A 22032-nucleotide genomic window follows, 5' to 3' on the forward strand; every position below is an offset into this window, starting at 1 on the left:
GGGTCCCAGTGACATACTTCCTCCAGCAAGATTCTATCTCCTAGGTTCCAGAGCCTCCCCAGACAATACCACTAGCTGGAGATCAAGTATATAAAAACAAGAGCCTATTCAGGACTGTTGTATTTAAGCCACAATATTATCGTGGACAGGTGGCCATTATGTTGCACTGGCTACATGGCTCAGAGCACCAAGTCATGTGGTGCTTTAGTCAGGGAGCAGATGAACAGGGAGCTTCCTTGCTCTAATAGCAAACTTCTGGCTTCTTCCTTCTGGCTTGGTCTGTGAATTACCTATATTCACAGAAAGGATTTGTTTAAAATCACATTGCTCTTTCTATAAATAGTCCACTTGAATTGCATTTATGACTCTAGCACATCCTCACCAGTCTTCCTGACTGTTGGCAAAAGATGTCCTTTTCTAGTGGAAAAGCAGCTGCCTGGAGTCAGGTTCACCTGTACTGAGCATTAACCAGGAGCATCACTTACAGTCTCTATGCTACACTTGCATCTGAAAAACCGGTGTGAAGGTAGAGTCAGCCCTACAGATTTAGACAGGTTCAATGCAGCTCCTACACCTCCTCGGTAGGCAGCTCTACCCATGGATCCTTGCTGCTCAACATGACTTACCAGGGCTCTTTACAGAGTGGAAAACATACCAATGGTATCTACGGATTGGTTGTCATATTTCACAGCAACGAGAAGTGAGGGACTTGTAAATGCATTTGGCACAGTAGTTTCATGACGATTAATCTAATTTTCTTCTTGAAGGTTGGATTGCACTTTTGTACAAATTTGCTTTTTTGTTTAGTAATTCGGTTATATTTTACTTTACAAAATTATTGATCTGCCACGTACTGGAACTTTTACGAAGTAGAGGAGAAGGAAAAGGTAAAAGGTTATCCTTTATCACAGTGGGATGCCCTGCCTCGTGTGATAGACAAACCTGATAATGTCTGGATGCTACAACATCCTTTGATTGCTAAATAAATACTCTATACAGTCAATCTATAGTTTGTTTACTGTGGTTAATACAGGAAATGAACAGGTGAGCGGTTATTTAGATCTCTGACTCTGGCCTGACATGTTGCACACTTTAACTCCATTTTCCTCTGTGGCATCAGTGGGAAGGCTTGCCTCTTCCTCTCAGTGATCCCGGGGCAGTATTCCAGGCGAGGCAGTCCTGGAACAGAAATTGGCATTGTGTCGTTGACAGGCAACTTGGCAAGTGTGTTTGGCTTTCCACTGAAACTCAGATTTCCCTCTTTAAACTGGCAAAGAGTTGAGTCTTTAAACACACAACCCAGAAGCCCCTAATGCCACCGTTTAACGCAAAGCAAAACAAAAGGAAAAGATTGGGAGATCAATATTCAGGCTTTACTCCCTAGCCTGTGGCACAGAGACCGAACAATACATCTCTCTTTTGAATGTCTCTTTGTGCCTGTTGCTGTAAACCATGAGTGTTAACAAAGACAGGCTGGGAATTAGAAGCACACAGCATCTGCCCTGGCAGCTCAAGAGTTAACCAAAGCTCTAATGTTTTTTGCCTCCTGGATGGACTGAATTTGGCCTCTGATTCCTCTGAATGGCATGCAAAGCAGCCGGCTGGGTGTGAGTCCCCTCGTCTCCCTTCTTTCTCACTTTTCAAATATGTCTGGCACAGACCCAACTTTCCCCTCCTGACTCCACTCCACTTTGCTCTCCCGTGCAGCTGAACAAGATTCCAAATGAGAAACAGCATTCCTTCCCAATCTTTAAAGGAGGGCCCAAGCCCAGTGGAAAACATACCAATAAATATGTGGACCCTGAATTATTGTACAGGGACCTTCCTCTATTCTTAGCAGGTTTTGAAGCTGTAGGTTCAGAGATCTTTCGGGGTTGGTTCTTTGTTTTTTTAGTTTATAGTGTCCTGGAATAGCGGTTCTTCCTTGGTTGACGAAGCACCAAAACACGTACCTTTGTTCCTGGGCTTTTCATAGCATCAGATGTTGCAAGTAAAACACGAAAGCACTTGAAATTCCATTAAAGCTGCATTCCTTTATCTAAAAGAAGAAAAAAACGCTGTCTTGGGAAGTTTGTCTCCATAGACACCATTAAGTGAAGATATCTACAATGCACGTTTTATGTAACTGAAGATTAATGGTTAACCCTTCCTGTGCTGGCTTCTGACATAAGGAGCTTGAAGTGAAAGCAAAAAAAAAAAAATCCAGCAGCCCTGTTTACTGACTCTTTTTTCTTATTGTTGTTTGTTTTTAAATTACGGCTTTGGTCAAAAGCAACCTGGAGTAGGGCTTCCGTGTGTGACTTGTAATACAATGTGTTCTAATACAATAGAAGCTTCAAGAAAATAATTAAAAATAATTAAATACATTTTGATGCCTTATCAATAACATCAAGAGAACCATTACAGACCTCCATAAATAACAGCTAACCTTGACAGTGATGCTAGTATTTTTATTTGAAAATTAGTCTGGCATGTGATTGCCAGGTCCCACAAATGAAAACCCAGGGCCCACAATCAAAGTTGTAATATATATAAAATACTTATTATATTTAATTAATATTATATACTATATTATTAATTATATATGGTTAAATATTATATAATTTTTAGTATAGTTATGTCTTACACAGTATTCAGGGACACAGTCACACTAAAATATGATTTGCTGTTTCTCTGAAATATAGCACAAGCCAAGCACACTGTATTCTCTCTGGCTACCCTGGTCTGTACCGGGTTTCCAGCTGTGGGTTCCAGGATTGGTGTGCCATAAAAAGCTGTAGAGCTTCCTAGGACTTTCCAGGGTCAAGAACAAGCATGCAAGTTTCTCAGCTCCTTCCATCTGTCATCTTAAAAACTTTCACACATCCTCAAGCCCAGGAAGTCTTCTCTTCCAGCAGCAGAACACATTTCCAGTTAGTCATTCCACATCCGTCAGAGAAGGCGCTCAGCCATTTGAGGAGAAGGTGAGATCTGGCAGCTATGAAGGAAGGGAAGACGAGGATGCACAGACCTGCAGAGTCTCTGTCAGGAAGGAGCCGAACAGGAAATGAGTAGGAGAGAAGCAAGAGTTTCTAAAACAAAAACAAGAAAACTTTAAGAAAAATCTGGTTCCTAGGAAGAAACTATACTTTATTAGACATGAAAAAAGACTTTTAAAATAAAAATAAAAAATAAAATAAAATAAAAGCAGGGTTAGGGGAGTGGTGGGGTGCAAGCATGAGGACCTGAGTTCAAGTCTATGTCACCCATGTCACCCATGTAAAGCCTGTACATGCCTATAGCCCTGGTTCTGTGGGCAGAGACCAGGGCATCCTCAGAGAACTCACTGGCCAGCCTATCTAAACTGGATAGCTCCTGATGCAGTGAGAGACCCTCTACCAAGGCCATAGTGTGGAAAGCAGTAAAGAACGACACTAGATGGTCCTCTCTGGCCTCTACTTGAACCACACAGGTGCACACATATACACACTCACAGGCATGCACCATGCATATAAGACACACACACACACACACACACACACACACACACACACACACACACACACACACACACGGTTAAAAACAAAAAGAAATAAAAATGTGTATTTCTTTCTGTACAAAGCACATTTAAAGAGAAATTTGGGGGCCAGGAAGATGGTTCACTAGATAAAACACCTGACCCATAAGCATGAAAAGTGAAGTTCAGACACCCAACCCCAGAACCCACAGGAATCCCCAAGCCTGACAACACATGCCTGTAATACAAGCAAATGCAAGATGGAAGGCAGAAGCTCCTGGGCTGGTTAACCTAGTCTGCTTTGGCAACCTTCCAGGCCACTGAATCTTTGTCTCAAACAACAGGAGGAAGTGCCTGAAACAAACATTGGAAATTGTTCTCTGACCTCTGCACTCCCATAGTGTATCAAGTACACACACACACACACACACACACACACACACACACACACACACACACACACTAAATTATTTCTTGACTACTAGAAACCTACGCATTGACAAGACAGAGACATGCTGAGATCTCATATCTGTCTTCCTGAGCCCCTGTTAGGTAGCTAGTTTAACTTACAGTTGGTGGTAAATGCTTTCTCTTCATTTGGCTGCCTCATGCATCAGGTGTTTCCTACTCCTCTGACATGTTTAATGAGTTTCCAATGTTCTGCCTTTGGCTCCAGTGATACATGTTCAGCCATAGGAAACCCACCCAGGGTGCCACAGGACCAGGAATTGCTCTGCTTGCTGGCTGACATTGACCCCAGGATTAGCATTTCCCAGGTTGTTCTCAGCAGAGGCCTGGTGCACAGTACAGATTCCTGGACTCTGGCTGTCTCCTGACAGGGACTCTGCATGTCTGTCTGCTTCAGGATGACATAACTATCATCCTGAAGCCACAGACTGGTAGGGCTTTGCTTGTTTGGATGTAGGAGATGGAAAGAGTGGATTTCCTTTTTTGCTTAGAATTTGGGTTGTTTCATTTTTACGTTTTATCTGAAGAAACTGAGGAAGAGGAAAGGACACCACAGAGATAGATGTTAGTTATATGAAGAATCCACAGAGACGTTAGTTGTACGAAGAACGGACGGTTTTGTCTTTCAGAGTCACTAATTTGGCCTTATCTGCAAACAAACAAACACACCAAAAAAACAAAGCAGTAGCAGCCAGGTCTGATGGCACATGCCTGCAATCCCAGCATTCAGAAGGCTAAGCAGAAAAATCAGAGTTCAAGGCCAGCCTGGGCTACACGGTGAAACGTTCTGAAAGCAAACAAAGCAACGAAATAATTTCATGTAAAGGGGTCACTTTATCAAAACTGAGAAAAATAAGACAAAAAATGAAACTTCACAGCAACTCACACAGCGACACAGAGGGAAGATATAGCTTCTCAAGGCTGAACCTAACATTTTACTTCTGAGAATAAAATGCTTATTGTTAGCTTGCTGTGTTCCAGATAAGTAGCTGGCTCAAATCTGAACAAGGCAATGTTTTTGTTTGTTCGCAGTAAGCATACTGAGTTGACTGGAAATGTATAATTCTGATGGCCTAAGAATTAGCCGATTGATCTATTTTGTCTTAGCACTTGGGGGCTGAGCCAAGAGGCTCACTGAGAGTTCAAGGCCAGCCTGGACCACATAGAGGGACTCCAAAAACCAATGCAGAATAGCAGAACAAAAAATCAACACATTTGGTATGAGCGTTCAGTGTAGCAGAAATAGAAGAGTGAGCTGAAAGGTAAAGAGGAAATTTGCCTCAATTAAAGATACAAAATGAACATATATTGCATGTAAGATACTTGAACCTTAAAATTAAAAACAAAATGTTTAGAGCACTTAGAGTTCAATGCATCTTTAATTGATCATTTTTCTCCCTTATATATAAATGCTTCCAAGAAATGGGTTTCAAATGATGTTCTGGACTCTAGTAGCTTGGGAGTGATAGGGAGAGGCCTTAAATCTAATCCTGACTCCATCCCCACCTCAACAAGATGCGCTCTGCCTGAGCATCACACTGGCAGGAAAAGAGTGAGAGGCTGGGGTTGCCCTGGTGGGCTTGTAGGCATAACTGCTAAACACAGTGCTAGGGAGCAAGCCAGCTGCTTCATTTCTTCACATCCCAGAGCTGCCATTTACATCAGGAAGATGAGAGGGCCACTGGTACCTGGCCTCGTAAACAAGTTAGCCTTGAGGAGTGCAGCGGGAGTGCAGGGGGTGGGCCGACACACAGGAAAATCAGACCCTGCTCTGTACTTTGAAACAGACTTTAGCTGCATCTGTTCATTGGGTCTTGGTGCAAGGTTTTGTTTGAAAGAAAGATTCTACGCACTTCCTTTCAAAAAGTTTGAAAAACCCACTGCTCAAAAGTACTGTTTTCCCAGGCATGGTGGTTGATACCTCTAATCTTTGCACTTGGGAGGCTGAGGCAGGAGCATTACATGGGCTAGAGAGTATGTGGGCAAACTTGATTACAATAAGGCCCTGCCTAAGAAAAACAAAACAAAACAAATGATTTTGCAACTTAGGATCATGTTTATCCATTTGTCCTTTGGCCCGAAGCCAAATCTCTTCCCCTTTTTTTCCTCCCATTAACCCTGAACTCTAAGTATTAAGGCCTCATTGCTCTCCTTTCCCCAGATCTGGATCCCTGTGGTACAGTGGGCTAACGAGATAAGGATGATGTCACTATGACTGCTGAAACTATTTCATGGTAATCTTTTGTTTTTCTCTTGCTAACTTTCGAAAGAGAAAAACACTTTATTAATTAGCTGAGTGCTTGCAGCCTTTTGGAGGTAAACTCTATATGAAGGCTACTGCTATGAGGCACATTGGATGAAGCACTCGGGGATTAAAAGCGTTATGTAAATGTTTACACATGCTTATGACATGGCCCCATCTTCACACTGGGACGGCACCAACAGCCCAGATAGAAGCATGAAGCCCCAGGGAGGCAATGATTTTTTTTTTACAAGGTATGAAATTGTCTTTTAATTTTAGCATAAAGATAGTCACACTTTTGAAGAGTGTCATTCACAGCCATTAGATGATATTTATGACTGTGAAAGAAAGTAACTCTACATTGAGGGTTAACTATTTTAAGAACTGGGGTAAAGTGAGGGAGGCAGGAAGCAAGGAGAAGAGGGAAACAGGAGGAATTAAAATGGCAGAGGTTTTTAGAGTGACTAGAACCTTTGACAATAAGAACGGCAGCTTCCAAAAGCAGGGTCTGAGGATCTGCATTTTTCTCTCTGGAAGAGCTGAGAAAGAACCATGGTATTCTCAAGATAGTTTCATATTTTCTCTCTCTCTCTCTCTCTCTCTCTCTCTCTCTCTCTCTCTCTCTCTCTCTCTCTCTCATTGTATTTTGCTTTATTTTTTTTGATGACCTAAGAGGCAAGAAACTGGAAGAAATTGTAAACCCCACCCCACCCCCTCCCTCCAGGCTGCCCAGCTTAAGCAGAAAGGCATTCCAGAATGCTCACTGAATCACATCACATCCTCCTTCTGAGGGCTGCCTCTTACTGATGGAGTGTGTACCTATTAGCCCTAAACCCTCTTCTTTTGTGGTGCTGTGAGGATTCAAACCCAGGACCTCACTTGTATTAGTCAAGAGCTCTGCAGCTCTAGCCCTGAGCTACGCCCCAGCCTCTAAACTTGCTTTTCAGCAAAGATAAGGAGGCCACTGTGAGGGCCTCCATCTGCTCTGCACGGGGGAGACTGCTTCCTTCAAGCTGCTTCTCCATGTATGGTAATGATCTAAAATTTTCTTTTTAAAATTAGAGTCAGAAAAAGGGGGACTGACATAAAAGAAGGACGTACATAAAGCTTACACGGCTCACGGCTCTAACAAAAGCGTTGACAGTCTGAGAGCCTGGACTGGATGATTTCAAGGTTGTCTGACTCCAGGATCCTGGGAGGACAGGTGACAGGAGGAAGGGGTCCTGCCATGGCTGCTGAGAAGCATTAGCGAGAGTCAACATCCCCCAGGCAAGACAGAGCCCAAGCCCAGGAGACAGTGCTTAAGAAAATAAGAATTCCATGTACTCAGAAAGCAATCCCCCACCCTGTCAGTACAGCAGGGTGAGCCAGGAACTGTGGACACCACAGGAAACAGCGCTGGCTGCCTGCTTGGTCAGATGCTCACTGCAAGGGTATTTGTTTTTCGTGTGTGTGTGTGTGTGTGTGTGTGTGTGTGTGGTGTCAGAAGACAGCTTGCAAGACTCACTCCTCTCCTTACACCATGGGGGTTCTAGGAATCAAACAAAGGCTTGGCAAAAAAAAGTGAAGCGCCTTTACCCACTGGGCCACCTCACAGGCCCTGTGTTTGGTTGGAAATAGAGGACAAAAGGCACAAGTTGGTAGACACTCGGACATTTTCACTTCATGTTTGGAGTGATGGTGCATTTCCCTCTTCTTGTTATTTAAATTTAATGAGAAAGAAAGGAATGCGCTAGAGGGGGGGAGGGTGATAGATGGAAATACTGTAGGAAGTTGATGCCAGAAAACACAGTAAATTCGAGCTTGTTAGCAGCGTGGCTCCGGATTATTTCTTAAAAACAAATCCTAGTAGTAATGCAGTTACAGCCTCGGAGGGAAGCTCTAAGCCAGGTATCAGTGTCCCGGAACTGAAGCCTGAGAGAAAGGAAGCAAGCAGTCTTCTGAGGGGAATATGAAAGGAAGTCTCAGAGGCAGGAGAAGCCCCCCAAAGGAGGAGAAGGCTACAGCCCGCAGTAATCTGTAAATGATTGCTCCTAAAGTCTGGAAGCTTCAGGCTTGAGCTGTGTGTGTTCCAAAAGAAAGCCGAGGAGCACGGAGTTAATAAAGAGAGATTTAACTGAGAACTGTGGTTGGAATAAAGTGGGCTACAAAAAAGGTCAAATTTGATCAGTTGGAGCAGATTACAGGGGCTTTGAAGGGTGGTGTGGAGAGCCGGAACCGGTCTGGGAAGTAATAGAGCACAAGATTGATTCAGGGGGTGGAGAGAAGCCAGGACAAGCGCTTATCAGTCCTGGACGGAGGAAGAGCCGTGCTGCTGGGCGCTGCTCCTCCAGCCTGAGCCCAGAAGGCGCCTCTGCCTGCGTCCCTGTCACCCTGTCCAGGCACCTCTGCTCTCGGACTTGCATTCCTTCCGAAGCTCTCAGACAATGGTTTCCCTAATCTCTGACTTGGACTCCCTGAGAGGCTGGAAAGTGTTAAGGTAGGCCTGCTTCGCTTTCTCTCCGCGCTGCTGTTTCAGTTCAGGCCAGCTTGCTCCTCCTGCCCACCCCACCAGCTAAGGAGAGCCTGCCTGGCATTCTCTGAAATGCCTGCGTTGGGGTTTAAGTGACAAGCCAACATGGCCGGAGGAATACTGTGTTCTCAACACGGACACAACTTTAGGCAGACCGACGAGGCAGGCACATGAAAGTGGTCCTCAAGTTTCACTACAGGGGAGCGGGGAACACAAGCTTTCTCCGTGAGAGCTCCCTGCTGCTTCAATGCTCCCACCGCTGTCTGGCTCAGAAATGAGTCCTTGTGGTTAATTATTGTTTCAGGGGGCACTGAAGGGATGAAACAGAATATGGTGGGCTTTCTGGGACTTCACATAGAAGAGTAAATTTTTTTCAAAAGGAATCTCATTATTGACCACACTTGAAGAGTCCAAAGAAATGTGTGTCACTCGGGTGAATTCTCCCCTCACATCCACTCACAGGTCAATTTTGGGAAAGTTGATAGATACAAACTCAGCTGATCAGATAGTAGGTATGTAGTAATGATCTCTCTCTCTCTCTCTCTCTCTCTCTCTCTCTCTCTCTCTCTCTCTCTCTCTCTCTCTCTCTCCCACCACTGGGGCTGGGAAGTAGCTTAACTAGTGGAATGCTTAGGTAGCATGCGGAAGACCCTGGGTTTGGTCCAGAGCACTGTGTAAACTCAGCATGGCGGTGCATGTTCATAACCCCTGCACTCAGAAAGTAGAGTCAGGAGTTCAAAGTCATCCTTGGCTACAAAGCGAGTTTAAAGCCAGACTAAAACCCGATCTCAAAAACAAATAAATATATAATAAAAATGTAAAGAGTGACCTCTGACCTCTTCACACCAGCACTTAGAGCCTAAGCTAGACGGGGCAAGTTCACGGGTTGTCTCCACTTGAGTCTGAGTTGCCCCTCTGCTGGAATCCACAGCGATTTGGTGGGTTTAACTTAACTGTAAGTAATATTTCCAAGGGCAAGCACTTGGGACAGTTTCTAAAAATGTTAAATTCAGAGATGTTTTTAGTATTATTGAAAGTGGTTCTACTCAGTTTTCATAAGTATCTTCTCCAAACCTTGGTTTTGTCAGAGGTAGACCAGAACCCAAGCACGGGATACAGATGATGAGAAGCATGCACGTGACTGGGGACCAGCCTACTGACGTGCGCCTTGTGCCGTCTGACTTATTTCCTTTCATGAGTCCAGACTCAGTGTTCATCTGATTTCATTATTTTTAAAGCAATATCTATAAACAAGAACAAATAGAAATAGACCAATGTTCATCTTCTTTTCTCTTCCAATTATTGCATCACTTATCTTTATCTGTTTATATATTTTCTTTATTGCATGTTCATGAAATGGCGGAGGATAGTGGCACATGCCACAGCCCACGTGTATGAGAGTCTATCTCGTATGGAGACAGTTTTCGCCTTCCAACTTTACATGGAATCCGGGTGTCAAGCTCAGTGTGCCAGACTTACCCCTTTGCCCTCTAGTCCTGAATCTTATCGTCTAGAACTTTCTGTATATGCACATTGCTCATCATATAATATGTGCTATTTCATAATCTTTTTCCAATTATAGCATATCCATGTTTGGCCACCTGTCACAGCTATGGCTTTAGTGGCCAAGTGCAACACTGTTCTGCCGTGCTCGTTGATGGCCAAGTTACCTTGTTTGTTGAATATTTATATTACTTCCAGGCCTTGGCTTGTACTGACAGCAACACAGTGGACATCTTTACGGGTATAGATGTTTTACTTTTATTAAGTAAATTCCAGGATTTCTGAATGAGAAGGTTCACTTTATGGGTCCTTTGGTTAATTTGTTTGCGTGGCTGAATTTAATTTTTAAAAAATTATATCTGTTTCTTTATTTTTATACATATGCAAGTGGGATACAGAGAGAGGGGGGGGAGGGAGGAAGGGAGAGAGAGAGAGAGAGAGAGACTCATGTGTATTTATGTGGAGGTCAGAAGATAACGTGTAGGAACTGTGTCTCTCCTTCAACCGCGTGGCTTCTGGGATCAAACTCGGGGCCTTCAGGCCTGTCAGTAAGTGCCCTTACTTACTGAGCCGTCTCACTGGCCGCTTGAACTTCATTTTTAATTGGGATGCAGTAGAGCATTTCTGTTAATCTTCTCATGGCATAGATGCTGGAATACGTTTCATTTGCCTTTTCTTTCCCTGAAGACTAACCTATTTCTAAAACAGAAAGGTATTTTAAGAGTGCTTTCAAAAAATTCTTTTTGGGTGATTAACTTAATATTACTGCACAAGTAGATGGGGAGGGCCCTGGCTTCAGAAATGGGTGTGGCTATGATGACAAGCTTTGAGAATTCAGTCCTTCAAAGGCCTTTTCAATAATGTTCCCTTCTTAACCTATTTAAAACTCTGGTGACGTTGCCTTTTCTTATATAAGTGAAATTGTTTTGTGATTAGAGTAAGTGAAGCTGCAGAGATTTGGACCTGGGAAAGATAAACATTTTTACGTGGATACTTTGCGTCCACTGAGCTAATTTTATACACACCTCTTCTTGGCAGGCAATGTGTTAACTATGTAGAGCCCTTTTCCAAGGTAAGAAATTCTAAAGTGGTTAGATTTATTGATTTCATTTACATTTCCCAGTTGCTTACTGTAAAGCATACTTTGGGCTAATCCAGGTGATGTGTATACATCTATGAATGTATATGTTTGTGTTCCTGTGTGAGGGTGCACATGCACTGTGTATGTGTGTGTGTGTGTGTGTGTGTGTGTGTGTGTGTGTGTGTGTGTGTGTGTATGTGTGTGTAGGCCCAAGGAAACTTCTGTGTCATTCTTCAGGTGCTGTTCACCTTGGGTTTTTTTGTTTTTGTTTTTGTTTTTGAGACAAGGTGTCTCACTGTCATGAACTTGCTGATGAAGCTGGGCTGGCTAGTCAGTGAGCCCCACAGATCTACTTTTCTCTACTTTCTCCTCACTAGGAGTTAGTACATCACCATGCCAGGCCTTTCCCCCACTTAACAGCGATGTATTCGTTACTTTTCTATGGCTGTGATCAAATATCCTGACAGGAAGTAACTTAAGGGAGGCAGGTTTTCGTTTGACTTGTAGTTCCAGAAGGATAGAGTACATCATGGTGGGAAAGGCATGGCAACCGTCAGAGAAAACCTGGGAGTGGGAGGAGGAAGTAGGTTGGTCACATTTTACCTGGATACAAGAAGCAGTGTGAGAGCTCAGGAGATGGGGTGAGGCTATAAAAACCTCCAAGCCCACCCCCTGATACATGCTTCCTGCAGCGAGGCTCCACCTCCTAACGGTTCCATAACCTCAAAGAGCTCCGCCAAGTGGGGATTGAGTGTTCAAATACCTGAGCCTGTGGGGGACATTGCTCATCCAAACCCCCACACATAGGTTCTGAGGATCAAATCCAGGTCCTCAGGCTTATGCAGCAAGCACTTTACTGACCGAACTCTTGCTCCAACCCCCCCCCCCCCAGTTGGCTATTTTGATTCACTGACCTGTGTACTCATTCACAGTAATTCTCTGTTTATACTGTTTAGGAGAAGCAAGGATTGGACCTAACTACATCAGTGGGTAACCTTACAGACAGACGCACAAAGTGTGTGCTCCAATGACATTCTCGGTGGTCAGTGATAAGAGTTTTATCGATAGACACTTTAAAATTCCACAGAGATTGGGTACAAGACCCCATTCCAGTAGAGAAAGGAGCAGTTTCTGCCCTTGCCAATCATCAGTTGAGTAGAACCCTTCCTCTCGGCATCAACAGCATAGCAGAAAGCAGAGAGGTGTTCAAACCCATATAACCTGGAATATTTTCAGGTGTTTGGTCAGGACTGTGGCCAGGAGTCCTGCTGCACCTGCTGCCCCTAGAAAGTGATTGCAAGAGACGATTTTTAAGTGTGTGTGTGTGTGTGTGTGAGAGAGAGAGAGAGAGAGAGAGAGAGAGAGAGAGAGAGAGAGAGAGAGAGAGAGAGAGAGAGAGAGACAGTTGAGTGCCGTAAAATAGGACCTGAAAATGAAAGATTTCTTAAGTACATCTTCAAAAACCTTCTGGTGATTAAGAAACCATTACTGCAGGGCACAACTCTGGGTCACGAACCCCTCTGCAGAGCTTTGTAGTTGTGACACTCCATCCTAGGTCCATGTTTATCACAGCGCAAAATAGGAGTGCAGGCAGTGTTAGTGGCTGTTTTCACTTCTCTCTACACAAGGGACACAAAAGAAACCTACTGCTGCCAGAAGACACACCAACTTCCAACCTGGAGACTCCCCTTTGACCTCTGGGAAAGCACAGAGTCTACAACTTCACACACACACACACACACACACACACACACACACACACACACACACACACACACGAAAATTACAAAATTCTCTCTACACAGAAGAAGAAAAAATATGTAGTAGGACTATGAACAAAAGAAAACAAACTAGCCTGGTAGCAGTATGATTGCTATAAGATTTACTGTTTGTGGGTACTGAAAGGTAAAAAGAAGGGTAATAGTGAAGGAAACTGACCAGGGAATAGCATTCCAGACACTTGGCCTCTCCTCACCCTGCCATACCTCTACATCTCTTCCATCAGAGAGTCTTCAAGGAAATTCCTGTTTAGTGTTCCCATTTCAAGATGAGGGAATTGAGTACCAGCAGTGAAGGGACCAGAAGTCACAGACTCATTATTGGGCCAGGCTTTACACCGTTCTCATTTGCAACCTCTCGCTGAGGGATTTTGTCCCTCACCTGCATTTCTGTTCCCATGTGTCCTCACATCATTTAAGACAGGTCAGCCTAGAATTCTCAGCAGAGCCCATCATGGGCTGTACAGATGGCTGAAGCTGAACAGGATGCAAGCTCTCTCTATTAGGGGACCCCATGGCCTCCTTCTCCTGCTCTAGTAGGTTTCTGAAGCACACCACTACCCATCCTGGTAATCAGATAAGAGAAGTAGGTAGCGTTCCCTAGTCCTCCGTTTTCACTCTTAACTGACATCCAGACACCCCAACTGCTGTGGATCTCTCCTCTCCTTCCCAGTCGATTTTTGCACACAAGTAGGTAATGCAAACATTCCCAAAGCCATCCATCAGATCTGTTACTTTCCTAGGAGAAAAGCCAGTCTCTGCCTCCTCCCCCTGTGTGACGGGACCTGTGTCACCCTCTCCAGCTGCCTTTCTTCCCTCTTTCCCAGCTCCTGTTGCTGTGCCAACTCTAATCATCCTCTTTCTCACACATACAGACAAACCTATGTGGGCTTTCACGGTGTTAGTTACTGACTCCCCCTACCTGGAAATCCCTCCTCAGCTATGGGCAGGGCAGTCATTTCATGAGGCCTCTCCCAACTCCCGCCCTAAAGTCATCCAGAAGGCACTCTCCAGTTTATCTCCCACACAGGGGAATTTTCAGTATTCAACTACGTTTTACTGATAAAAGTATCCGTGTCTTAGGTTTCGACCCGTATTCTCATCATAGCTCCGCCACAGCCCTGCTACTTTCATATGTATTTGATTATTTGTTGTCTCTTCCTCCTTCACTAGAGTGTATAATTGTAGGTTTAATTGCTGCATACTCAGTGTGTAAAATATTCTCTTGCTGTTTTGAGCAGACAGTGAATAACTGAGTAAAATGGGAATGAATGAACTTGTAACTGTCTCTCTCATCTGACTGTACACTCTATATGACCAGAGACTTTGTGCATTTGTTCACACTGTAACTCCAGTGTTTTTCATGGTGGTTTGATGCTATGATAGTCAATGAAGAATGAATGAATGAATGAATGAATGAATGAACGAACAAACAAATAAATGAGTGAGTGAAGGGTTCCCAAATCCAGCTTGTGGTGGTTCTGGACCAGCCAGAAAAATATCAGATTCGATGACATGGAAATTTTCTGTGAGTCGGTCTGAGATTCTAGCAGGCCTCTTTATTGTTCAAACAGAATCTGTTCTTTCTGGACAAGTGAATGGTCTGGGATAGAAGTTAACAAACTCTTCCTATAAAAGGCCAGTAGTAAATGCTTGAGGTTTCCTGACTGTACAATTACTGTCATGACTCAGCACTGCTATTGTAGTGTCATAACGGCCACTGATAAAATGTAAACAAGGCAGATTTACTGTGAGCCAATAAAACTTATTTACAAAAAGTAGGGAATCAGTTAGACTTGCCACACGGCTCTCGTCTATCATGGAGACTTAAAGATGTGACCAACAAGAAAACAGAAGTGATTTGGACAGATAATTGGAGAGATGATTTCAAATCTCATATGAAAATGTGAATTAATAAATTTGCCTCATTATTAGGGAAAATATTAAGAAGTCTGGGAGATGGTTCAAAGGTCAGGAATGTTTAAAGTCATGAGCATTTATCTCACAAAGATGGTAATAATCTATAGACAATGTATAGTTTGTCACATCCCTTAAGTGTTTGGATGAGCCTGAAAATGCTAACAAAACATGCTTTTGCCTGCTCCTTACTAAGTATGTGAGAAATTCCCATTAATGAGAATAGCACATGTTGAGGATGGAAAAAAAATACACCAGACCTTGACCTGCATCTTTCTTTTTCATTGTTCTCAGGCTTGTTTAGTATACATTTCCCTTCCACATGCCTGATAAACCTTCCCAGATAAATTCCAAACTTATTTAAGAGAGTCTGCTCTGTGAGCTTTAACGCATCCTCAGAGATGCTTTTCAGTTCATACTACAGGATATCCTGGAAGGGTCTGTAGAAACTGAGTATCCAGGGGGAAGAGGTCTGCTGGCCATCCGATAACCAGGAATTCATCTTCTCTGAGGATATGACAGTGGTTCTCAACCTTCCTAATGCTGCCACCCTTTAATACAGTTCCTCATGTTGTGGTGGCCCTGATCATAAAATTATTTCATTGCTATGTCATAACTGTAATTTTGCTACTTTTTGTCAGGGACTATTGGGGTCCAGCCCCTAATAGTCTCCTTTCCAGGGTCCGGGGAAGAATCTATTAACCAGCTGAGAATCTATTCTTTAAGGTCGGCAAATCAATCTATGCACGCGGAGTTCTTTGGTCCATTTGCTTTAATCCAATCCTCACGTCCCTTGCTTTACAGTTATATATCCCCCCCCCCCAAATCACAATCCTCCCCTCCACCCAGGACACTCAGCCTGAACTTCCTCAGGCAGTGATTGTCCGCTATCAGGATCAAATGGAGGGGTGATAAGAAATACAAAGAGGGGCACTAGTTGTTAATTACCATTTGTGACCCAAAGGGGAAGTGACTAATGAATTAACTAAAGGCTAAATACGGGTAATATCTAAGAAGAGGGATCTTATGTGCACAACTATAATCTTAAATGTGTTTGGTAAAAGATGTTAAAAATCTATAAGTTGCTAGGTCAATGGGAGAAAATAAAAGGGTCTTCTTTTTTCCTGTGGTTCCTATCTGTCCAAGCTGTCTGCCGTTTTTCTGCAGGGTGGGGGAAAGTATGCTCATTCTCTAGGCAACCTGTGTACAGGTAGATGCCTCTGGTGATAGTTAAAGGGAGATCTGGAACTGGAGGTAAGATTTGGGAAAGGAGGAAGTTAAGCTTAATTGGCACATCCGCCAGGCCTTCTCAAACAGGTAGCTTGGATTAAGTCTGTTCTTAGAGAGTACAGAGGTATCTCTGATAAGGTACTTTCCTCCATCCGGTGATGGACCTGGCCGGATGCTACCAATAAGGATAATTACAGGGAGGCTTGAACTGGGAGTTCTGGCTGAGCATAGGTGTTAGCACAGAAGGTTATCCAAATATTCCTAGAAGTGGTTAGGTAAGGAGTTAGAGGTCTATAAAGTTAGTAAGGCTGTAAGAAAGGAGGGTCTGAGCTGAATTGTGTAAAGCTATTACTTAATGTCTACCTGACCTAGGCGGTGTCTCCTTGTGGAATTTACCTTAAGTCAGGAGACTTGTATGTGGGCTGTTATCACTGTTAGTCCTCGGAAATTGGGCGACCACCTGGGCGGTGTCTCCTTTAGTCCTTGAAAATGGCTAGGGGAGATATCTGATTCCAGAGAAAGCCTTTCCTGAGGCTGTTCTCCAAATGCCTGGAATGTGTATGTCCAGAGAGTGATCAGTCCACACTGTTAGTCCTTCTTAGGGAAAAGTCAATTGGGAAAACTATGAAGGCACACATGATTTTCATAACAGAATATAGCTGATATATAACAAGCCAAGTAACACCAAAAATTCCTTGGGATTTGGCTTCCTCTTGAGGAATTCCCTGATCCCTCCAGGTAGTGACTTTGCCATAACCAGCTGAGTTCTTATGATATATTCCTGCGGCCTGCAGCAACTTTTATGAATTGTAATGTAAATATCCAATAGGTGGCCCCAAAGGGGTCATGACCCACAAGTTGAAAACCACTGAGAGAACTCTTTGTTCTTGCTCTGTGCTGGACATTTTGCTAAGCATTCCATTTTACCCTCTCATAATATCTTTAAACAAGCCTCTGAAGTGGGTAGTGGGATTGTCACCTTTGAGGGACATGGTACACAGAACAGCTTAGTAACTTACCCTGAAGCACACAAATATTTTTGTTTCATGACTCAGTACCAAGTGCAATAGTGCAGAACTAAGTCGTTTACATAAGAGATGCCACTCTTCTCTGCCCTGCCTTTTATGTGTATCCAAACTGCTTTTTAGCTGGATAAGATGACCTAAAGTCAGCCTGCTCAAGATGGCAGTAAACATAACACAGGTCTCTGTAGAGGAAACTCCACCGTTTTCCTTGGGTGGGAAATCTTAAGGGCACTATGTACTAAATATTTGATTTCAATATTATTAGATTTCTTTTGAGGAGTAGTTGTTCTTGGGGGTCCTCCAGTCTCTCAGTCAAAACCTAAAGTCCCAGCAACTGTTGGAAGTGGGGCGTTAGATGGAAATCAGACTTGGGGGGCATCTGAACTGAGGAGCAGGGGAGGTAGCAGCTTGAAAGGGATATACCAAAGGATGCAGGGAAGGAGGAAGAGGGAGGACCAGAGGTGATGAGAAAGGAGAGACAGTTTCCTAAAGAAACTATCAAAGTTCCCAACCATCCTTGGTACCATCTCATCAGCAAGAAGACAGTAGTAAAGTCTTGATGGTGCATGGCATCAGCAGGAATTCAAGGAGGGGAGTTTCATAGGATAGGCTGGGACGTTTCTGTGGGATGAGAAGAATCAAGTAGAACAAAAGAGGGTTCACAGGGAGCCTGGAAGGGAAGCATAGTAATAACTCCATCTCTACCTAGGCTTAGGGAGTAGATCCCCACTGACAACAAGTATCTAGAGACGAAGACCTTCAGCCCATTTTGCTCCTGCAGGAAGCTGCCCAAGACTAAGCCAGCCTCTGAGCTTGCACTCAGAATCCTGAGCATGAAATCTACCTTCACTGTGCTCCAAGGGACATTTAGATCCAGAGACTCAGCACTGGCGACCCAGAGGAGCAAGCCCATGGCGGTGTGGCAGGGGTTTCTATGCACAGGCCCACTTGTCCCATCCAAGGGTCAAGCACTGCCAGATCCAGGTCTGAGTCTTTCTGCCAAAGGACTGTCAGTGATAAGTAAAGCCAGACATAAACATGGTAAGGACAGTTTTTAACTAGCAGTCTGCATTTACAATACAGTAGGGCACCCAGAAATCCAGCATCCACTGTACTTTGAGTTCTACAGGGGGGACTAAGCATTCTGAAAGGAAAATGATGGAGTTAAGTATGAGGGCCTCAGAGACTCAGGAGAGTGGAAAATTACAAAGGGTTTGTCATTGTGAATTCAGATCCCAGATCCAGCCAGCTGTGTCTCAGAGCAGAAAGCTCTGGCTGGTCTCCCTCAGACACTGAGAGGCAGAATCACTAAATTTCCTAATCTCCAAATTTAACAAGGACTTTCTAGTCTTTCAGGGGGAAACACATTCCTGGATTATAGAAGAAACATGCATCTTCCAGTAACGGAGATGGTCACCAAGCTATAAGCCCCCCTGGGATCAGACAGGGGAGGGGCCTCACCATGACTTTTGTATGCTGCTTGGGCTTCCTCAAGCAGTAAGTTTAACAGGAGCTGAGTCACACCGCAGACATGTGGTCTTAAACTATTAGAAACCATGTAAGTATTTCTTCAAGTCTTTTAGTGGGAGGCAGAGAGTGGACAACACCTCACGTAGGGAAATCTGTTGTGTTTATCAGCCTGGTTGCAGGCATAAACAAAGAGGGCTCGGCAGAGAGTCTGGACAGAGAATGCCTTTCACCAGGCAACTAGAAAGCATCGTGTGCCGTGCCCCTCCCTCTTCTCCCCAGATACTGTTTTAGGCAGGATGTCCTAGATTCTAAGAATCGCCTGCTGTAGAATAGATGGCACAGAGAATAATTGTGTGCACACTTCTGTCTGCCATCATGTACTTATCTCCCATCTTAGTTTCAGTGGAGTGAAGATAGAAGGGATCTCAGAGATAAAGGACTCTCTTCTTTAAGTCTTATGTTAGAGGGATATCCTTATGTCCCCAAACCACATAATTTACAAAGACAGAAAATATCTTGGGTCACTACTACATCCCCAGCATTTCCTGAGCCTGTCCTTGGAAACTAGGCTTGGTGTTATCTGATTTTACCTGAGAACTTCTCTTTAAACACCATACCCGACCAGAAGATTCTCTTTCTCTGAGATGAATTTAAACCTTGATCCCCAAATGTACTGATGTAAGCATATTTTCTACTTTATATTATACACACACACACACACACACACACACACACACACACACACACACACACACACGTTCTGTTATTATGCTAGAAATTCCCAAGGCTGATGATGTGCATTTCCTGAAATATCTTTTTGTCTACCTGCATTTTAAAATCTTCACTTACTATTGTGTGTGTACATACATATGGACTGTGTATACATGTGTGTGTTTGTGTGCGTGCCACAGTGCACGTGTAGAGCCAAAGGACAACTTTTCAGAGTTAGTTCTCTATTTCCACCACCTGGGTTCCAAGGCGCAAGCTCAGATCATCAGGCTTGCTTGCTGAAGTGGTTTGTCCAGCTGAGCCACCTTACCCAACCTACCTGCATTCTCTGTGTCATGGCTGCCATAATTTCCTAAGCCAATATGTGGATGGACACCCCCACATTCCTCACTTCTGAAATGAGAAATTGAACCAGATTGTAACTGACAATCTCCCATCTATAAAAGCATGTGATCAATGTAGGGTAGAACAGAAGCGCCTTCCCCTGGATTATGAGTCCCAACTCTGAGTGATATTGTGAATCTATTTCCTACACATTTGAGTTTTTCTCACAGCAAAGCAATTCTCTTTCTATTGATCCTCATTTTCTTTCAAGGCTCTTTTATTCCCAATCCTTCTGGAGAGCTGATGGACTAAACTACAAATCTGTTTTCAGATGTTCCTTCTCTGAACTGGTGCTGTAATGTAAATCAGCTGTGGTGGGGATGAGTCGTGCTGACACTTGCTGACATTAGCAATCATATGACTAGTCCTGTGGGGAAGAATGTCGCAATCCATCCAGGTTGCAGGTGTTCTGTTAACCATGGCTATAGAACTCCATTTTGTGTTTTCTGTGATGCTAGTTTTTCATTCTTATAGAGACACAAATGTCTGAGCCAGAAAGAATTGTTAGAGGCCTGTGGAAGCAGTGCTAAACTCATTCATCCCGTTTCCTGATGAGCCAAGTGAGAGGTTTTGTGAAGTGGAAAGATGTGGTCCTTGTTTAAGTTGTTTGTTTGTAAGCGATACCCAGTGACGTTGCTGAGCCTTTGCACGGAAGTTCCCTGCCCACCATTATCGTCATCGTGGTTGCATGTGACGTGCATCATTAGGTTTCCTGAAGCTGGGCTTTGTTTCTTCTCTGTGAGGTCACAGGGACTGAGAGGGTTGGTTCTGACATGATTCCTGAGTGTAAATCTCCTGGAGAATCATAATGGGTCTCCTTCTTGTCTCCAGATTTCCTCAATACTTGATTATCACTCTCAAGTAATGATATTCAGATAACTCTGGGTATTTAATAGTTTTTTTTTTGTTTTTTTTTTTTTTATACATTTCTTTGCTCTTCTACATTATAGATGGATCTCCATGAGAGTAAACTCTTTGTCTTGCATTTGAAGGCCCTCTGTCGTGGGTATTTGTAACAAATGCAGTTCTTTTATATGTAGATTATATTATTATTTTCACTGTGAAAAGAAATGTCACACAGCAACAACTGAAAAGAAGGAGTTATTGGTTTTGGCTTATAGTTTCAGAGATGCCAATCTGTCTTGGTGGTAGAGGGTAGGAAACAGCAATTCACACCCTGGGGGCCAGGAACCAGTGAACGGAAGACAGGAAGGGACAAGATGCCACTCAAGGAGTCTCCACATGACCTACTTCTTCCAGCTAGACCCCAGCTCTCGAAATTTCCAGAACATCCCTCAGATAACTCGCTTTCTGGGGACTTAGGCTTTTGTGTATGAGCCTATGGGGACATTTCATATTTATACCATAATACAAATGATACATGATATTTAGTGCTATAAATTCTTAGGGAACCCAGGAATATTTCAGTCCAGGTGTAGATCACAATTGTCCAGAATGGTTAAGGATGTCCAAACCACAGCAGTTTCTTTAGTTTCTCAACTGGAGGTGCAAGAAAAACCATATTTCCTGGGTGCTCTCAGTGGAAGTACAGTACTCTTTGTCACTTTGTCAAAGTCCTGTGCTACTGGATATGGATGCGCCATAAGTACCCTTCCAGGCTTGGGAGAAACAGTAACAAGCAAGCAGAGCAAGAGCTTAGAATCAGCCTAGTTTTGCTTCCGCATCCCTGTGTACATCAATCGAATGAACTGTACTGAGCTACATGAGGTATTTCATTTTTCTAATGTAGATGGTCCAGAACCATGTCGGACTAGGAAGTATTCCCTGCTAATACTGTGGAGAGAAGAATCAGTGAGTGTTTGGAAGGGAACAGTGAAGCCTTCATCTATTAGGAATGTATCAGCTTCAGGAAGCTAGAGCTGAGTAGTTTAGCCCTGTCTTACGCGTCTAAAACAAGAGTCTGCAAACTTGTTCTGTCAAGATGCCAATGAGCACATGTTGACCTTGCTAACTATTCAGTCAGTTACTACTACAGTAACCCTTGGTATTCATAGGAGGTTGGCTCAAGAATCAAGTCCCCCAACCTGAAATCCTAAAGTCTGCCGAAGCTTAACTCCCTTCTTCAAAAACGGCGTAGTAAAATTAGGGATGTAGCTCAGGCAGTACAGTGTTTGCCTGGAAGTGTTTCCATCCTGTTTGCAGGAAGCCATGGCTTATCCCAAGCATTGCATAGACC

At 43.6% G+C, this 22032-nt stretch overlaps 1 protein-coding gene and 1 long non-coding RNA gene across 13 annotated transcripts in view; one reads left to right on the forward strand and one right to left on the reverse strand.

Moving 5' to 3' along the window:
• Celf2 (CUGBP Elav-like family member 2) overlaps positions 1 to 22032 on the forward strand; it is an 842930-nt gene that overhangs the window by 296946 nt on the left and 523952 nt on the right. The window contains exon 1 of one of the 12 annotated variants that reach the window (XM_052727700.1): positions 8563 to 8685. The exons of the other annotated variants lie outside the window; for them this stretch is intronic. Within the exon in view, the coding sequence (XP_052583660.1) occupies positions 8633 to 8685 (53 nt within the window). The 5' untranslated portion in view covers positions 8563 to 8632. Of the gene's footprint in view, positions 1 to 8562; positions 8686 to 22032 lie in introns of those variants that run through there. 12 annotated transcript variants of the gene reach the window in all.
• On the reverse strand, positions 999 to 2285 carry LOC128103385 (uncharacterized). Its single transcript, XR_008215683.1, has 2 exons — positions 1953 to 2285; positions 999 to 1179 (listed from the first exon to the last, which is right to left on the reverse strand). It is a non-coding gene; the product is annotated as an uncharacterized LOC128103385 (long non-coding RNA).

Source organism: Peromyscus californicus, unplaced genomic scaffold, assembly GCF_007827085.1.
Source record: "Peromyscus californicus insignis strain IS unplaced genomic scaffold, ASM782708v3 Scaffold_8__1_contigs__length_139910024, whole genome shotgun sequence".
Lineage (NCBI taxonomy): Eukaryota > Metazoa > Chordata > Mammalia > Rodentia > Cricetidae > Peromyscus > Peromyscus californicus.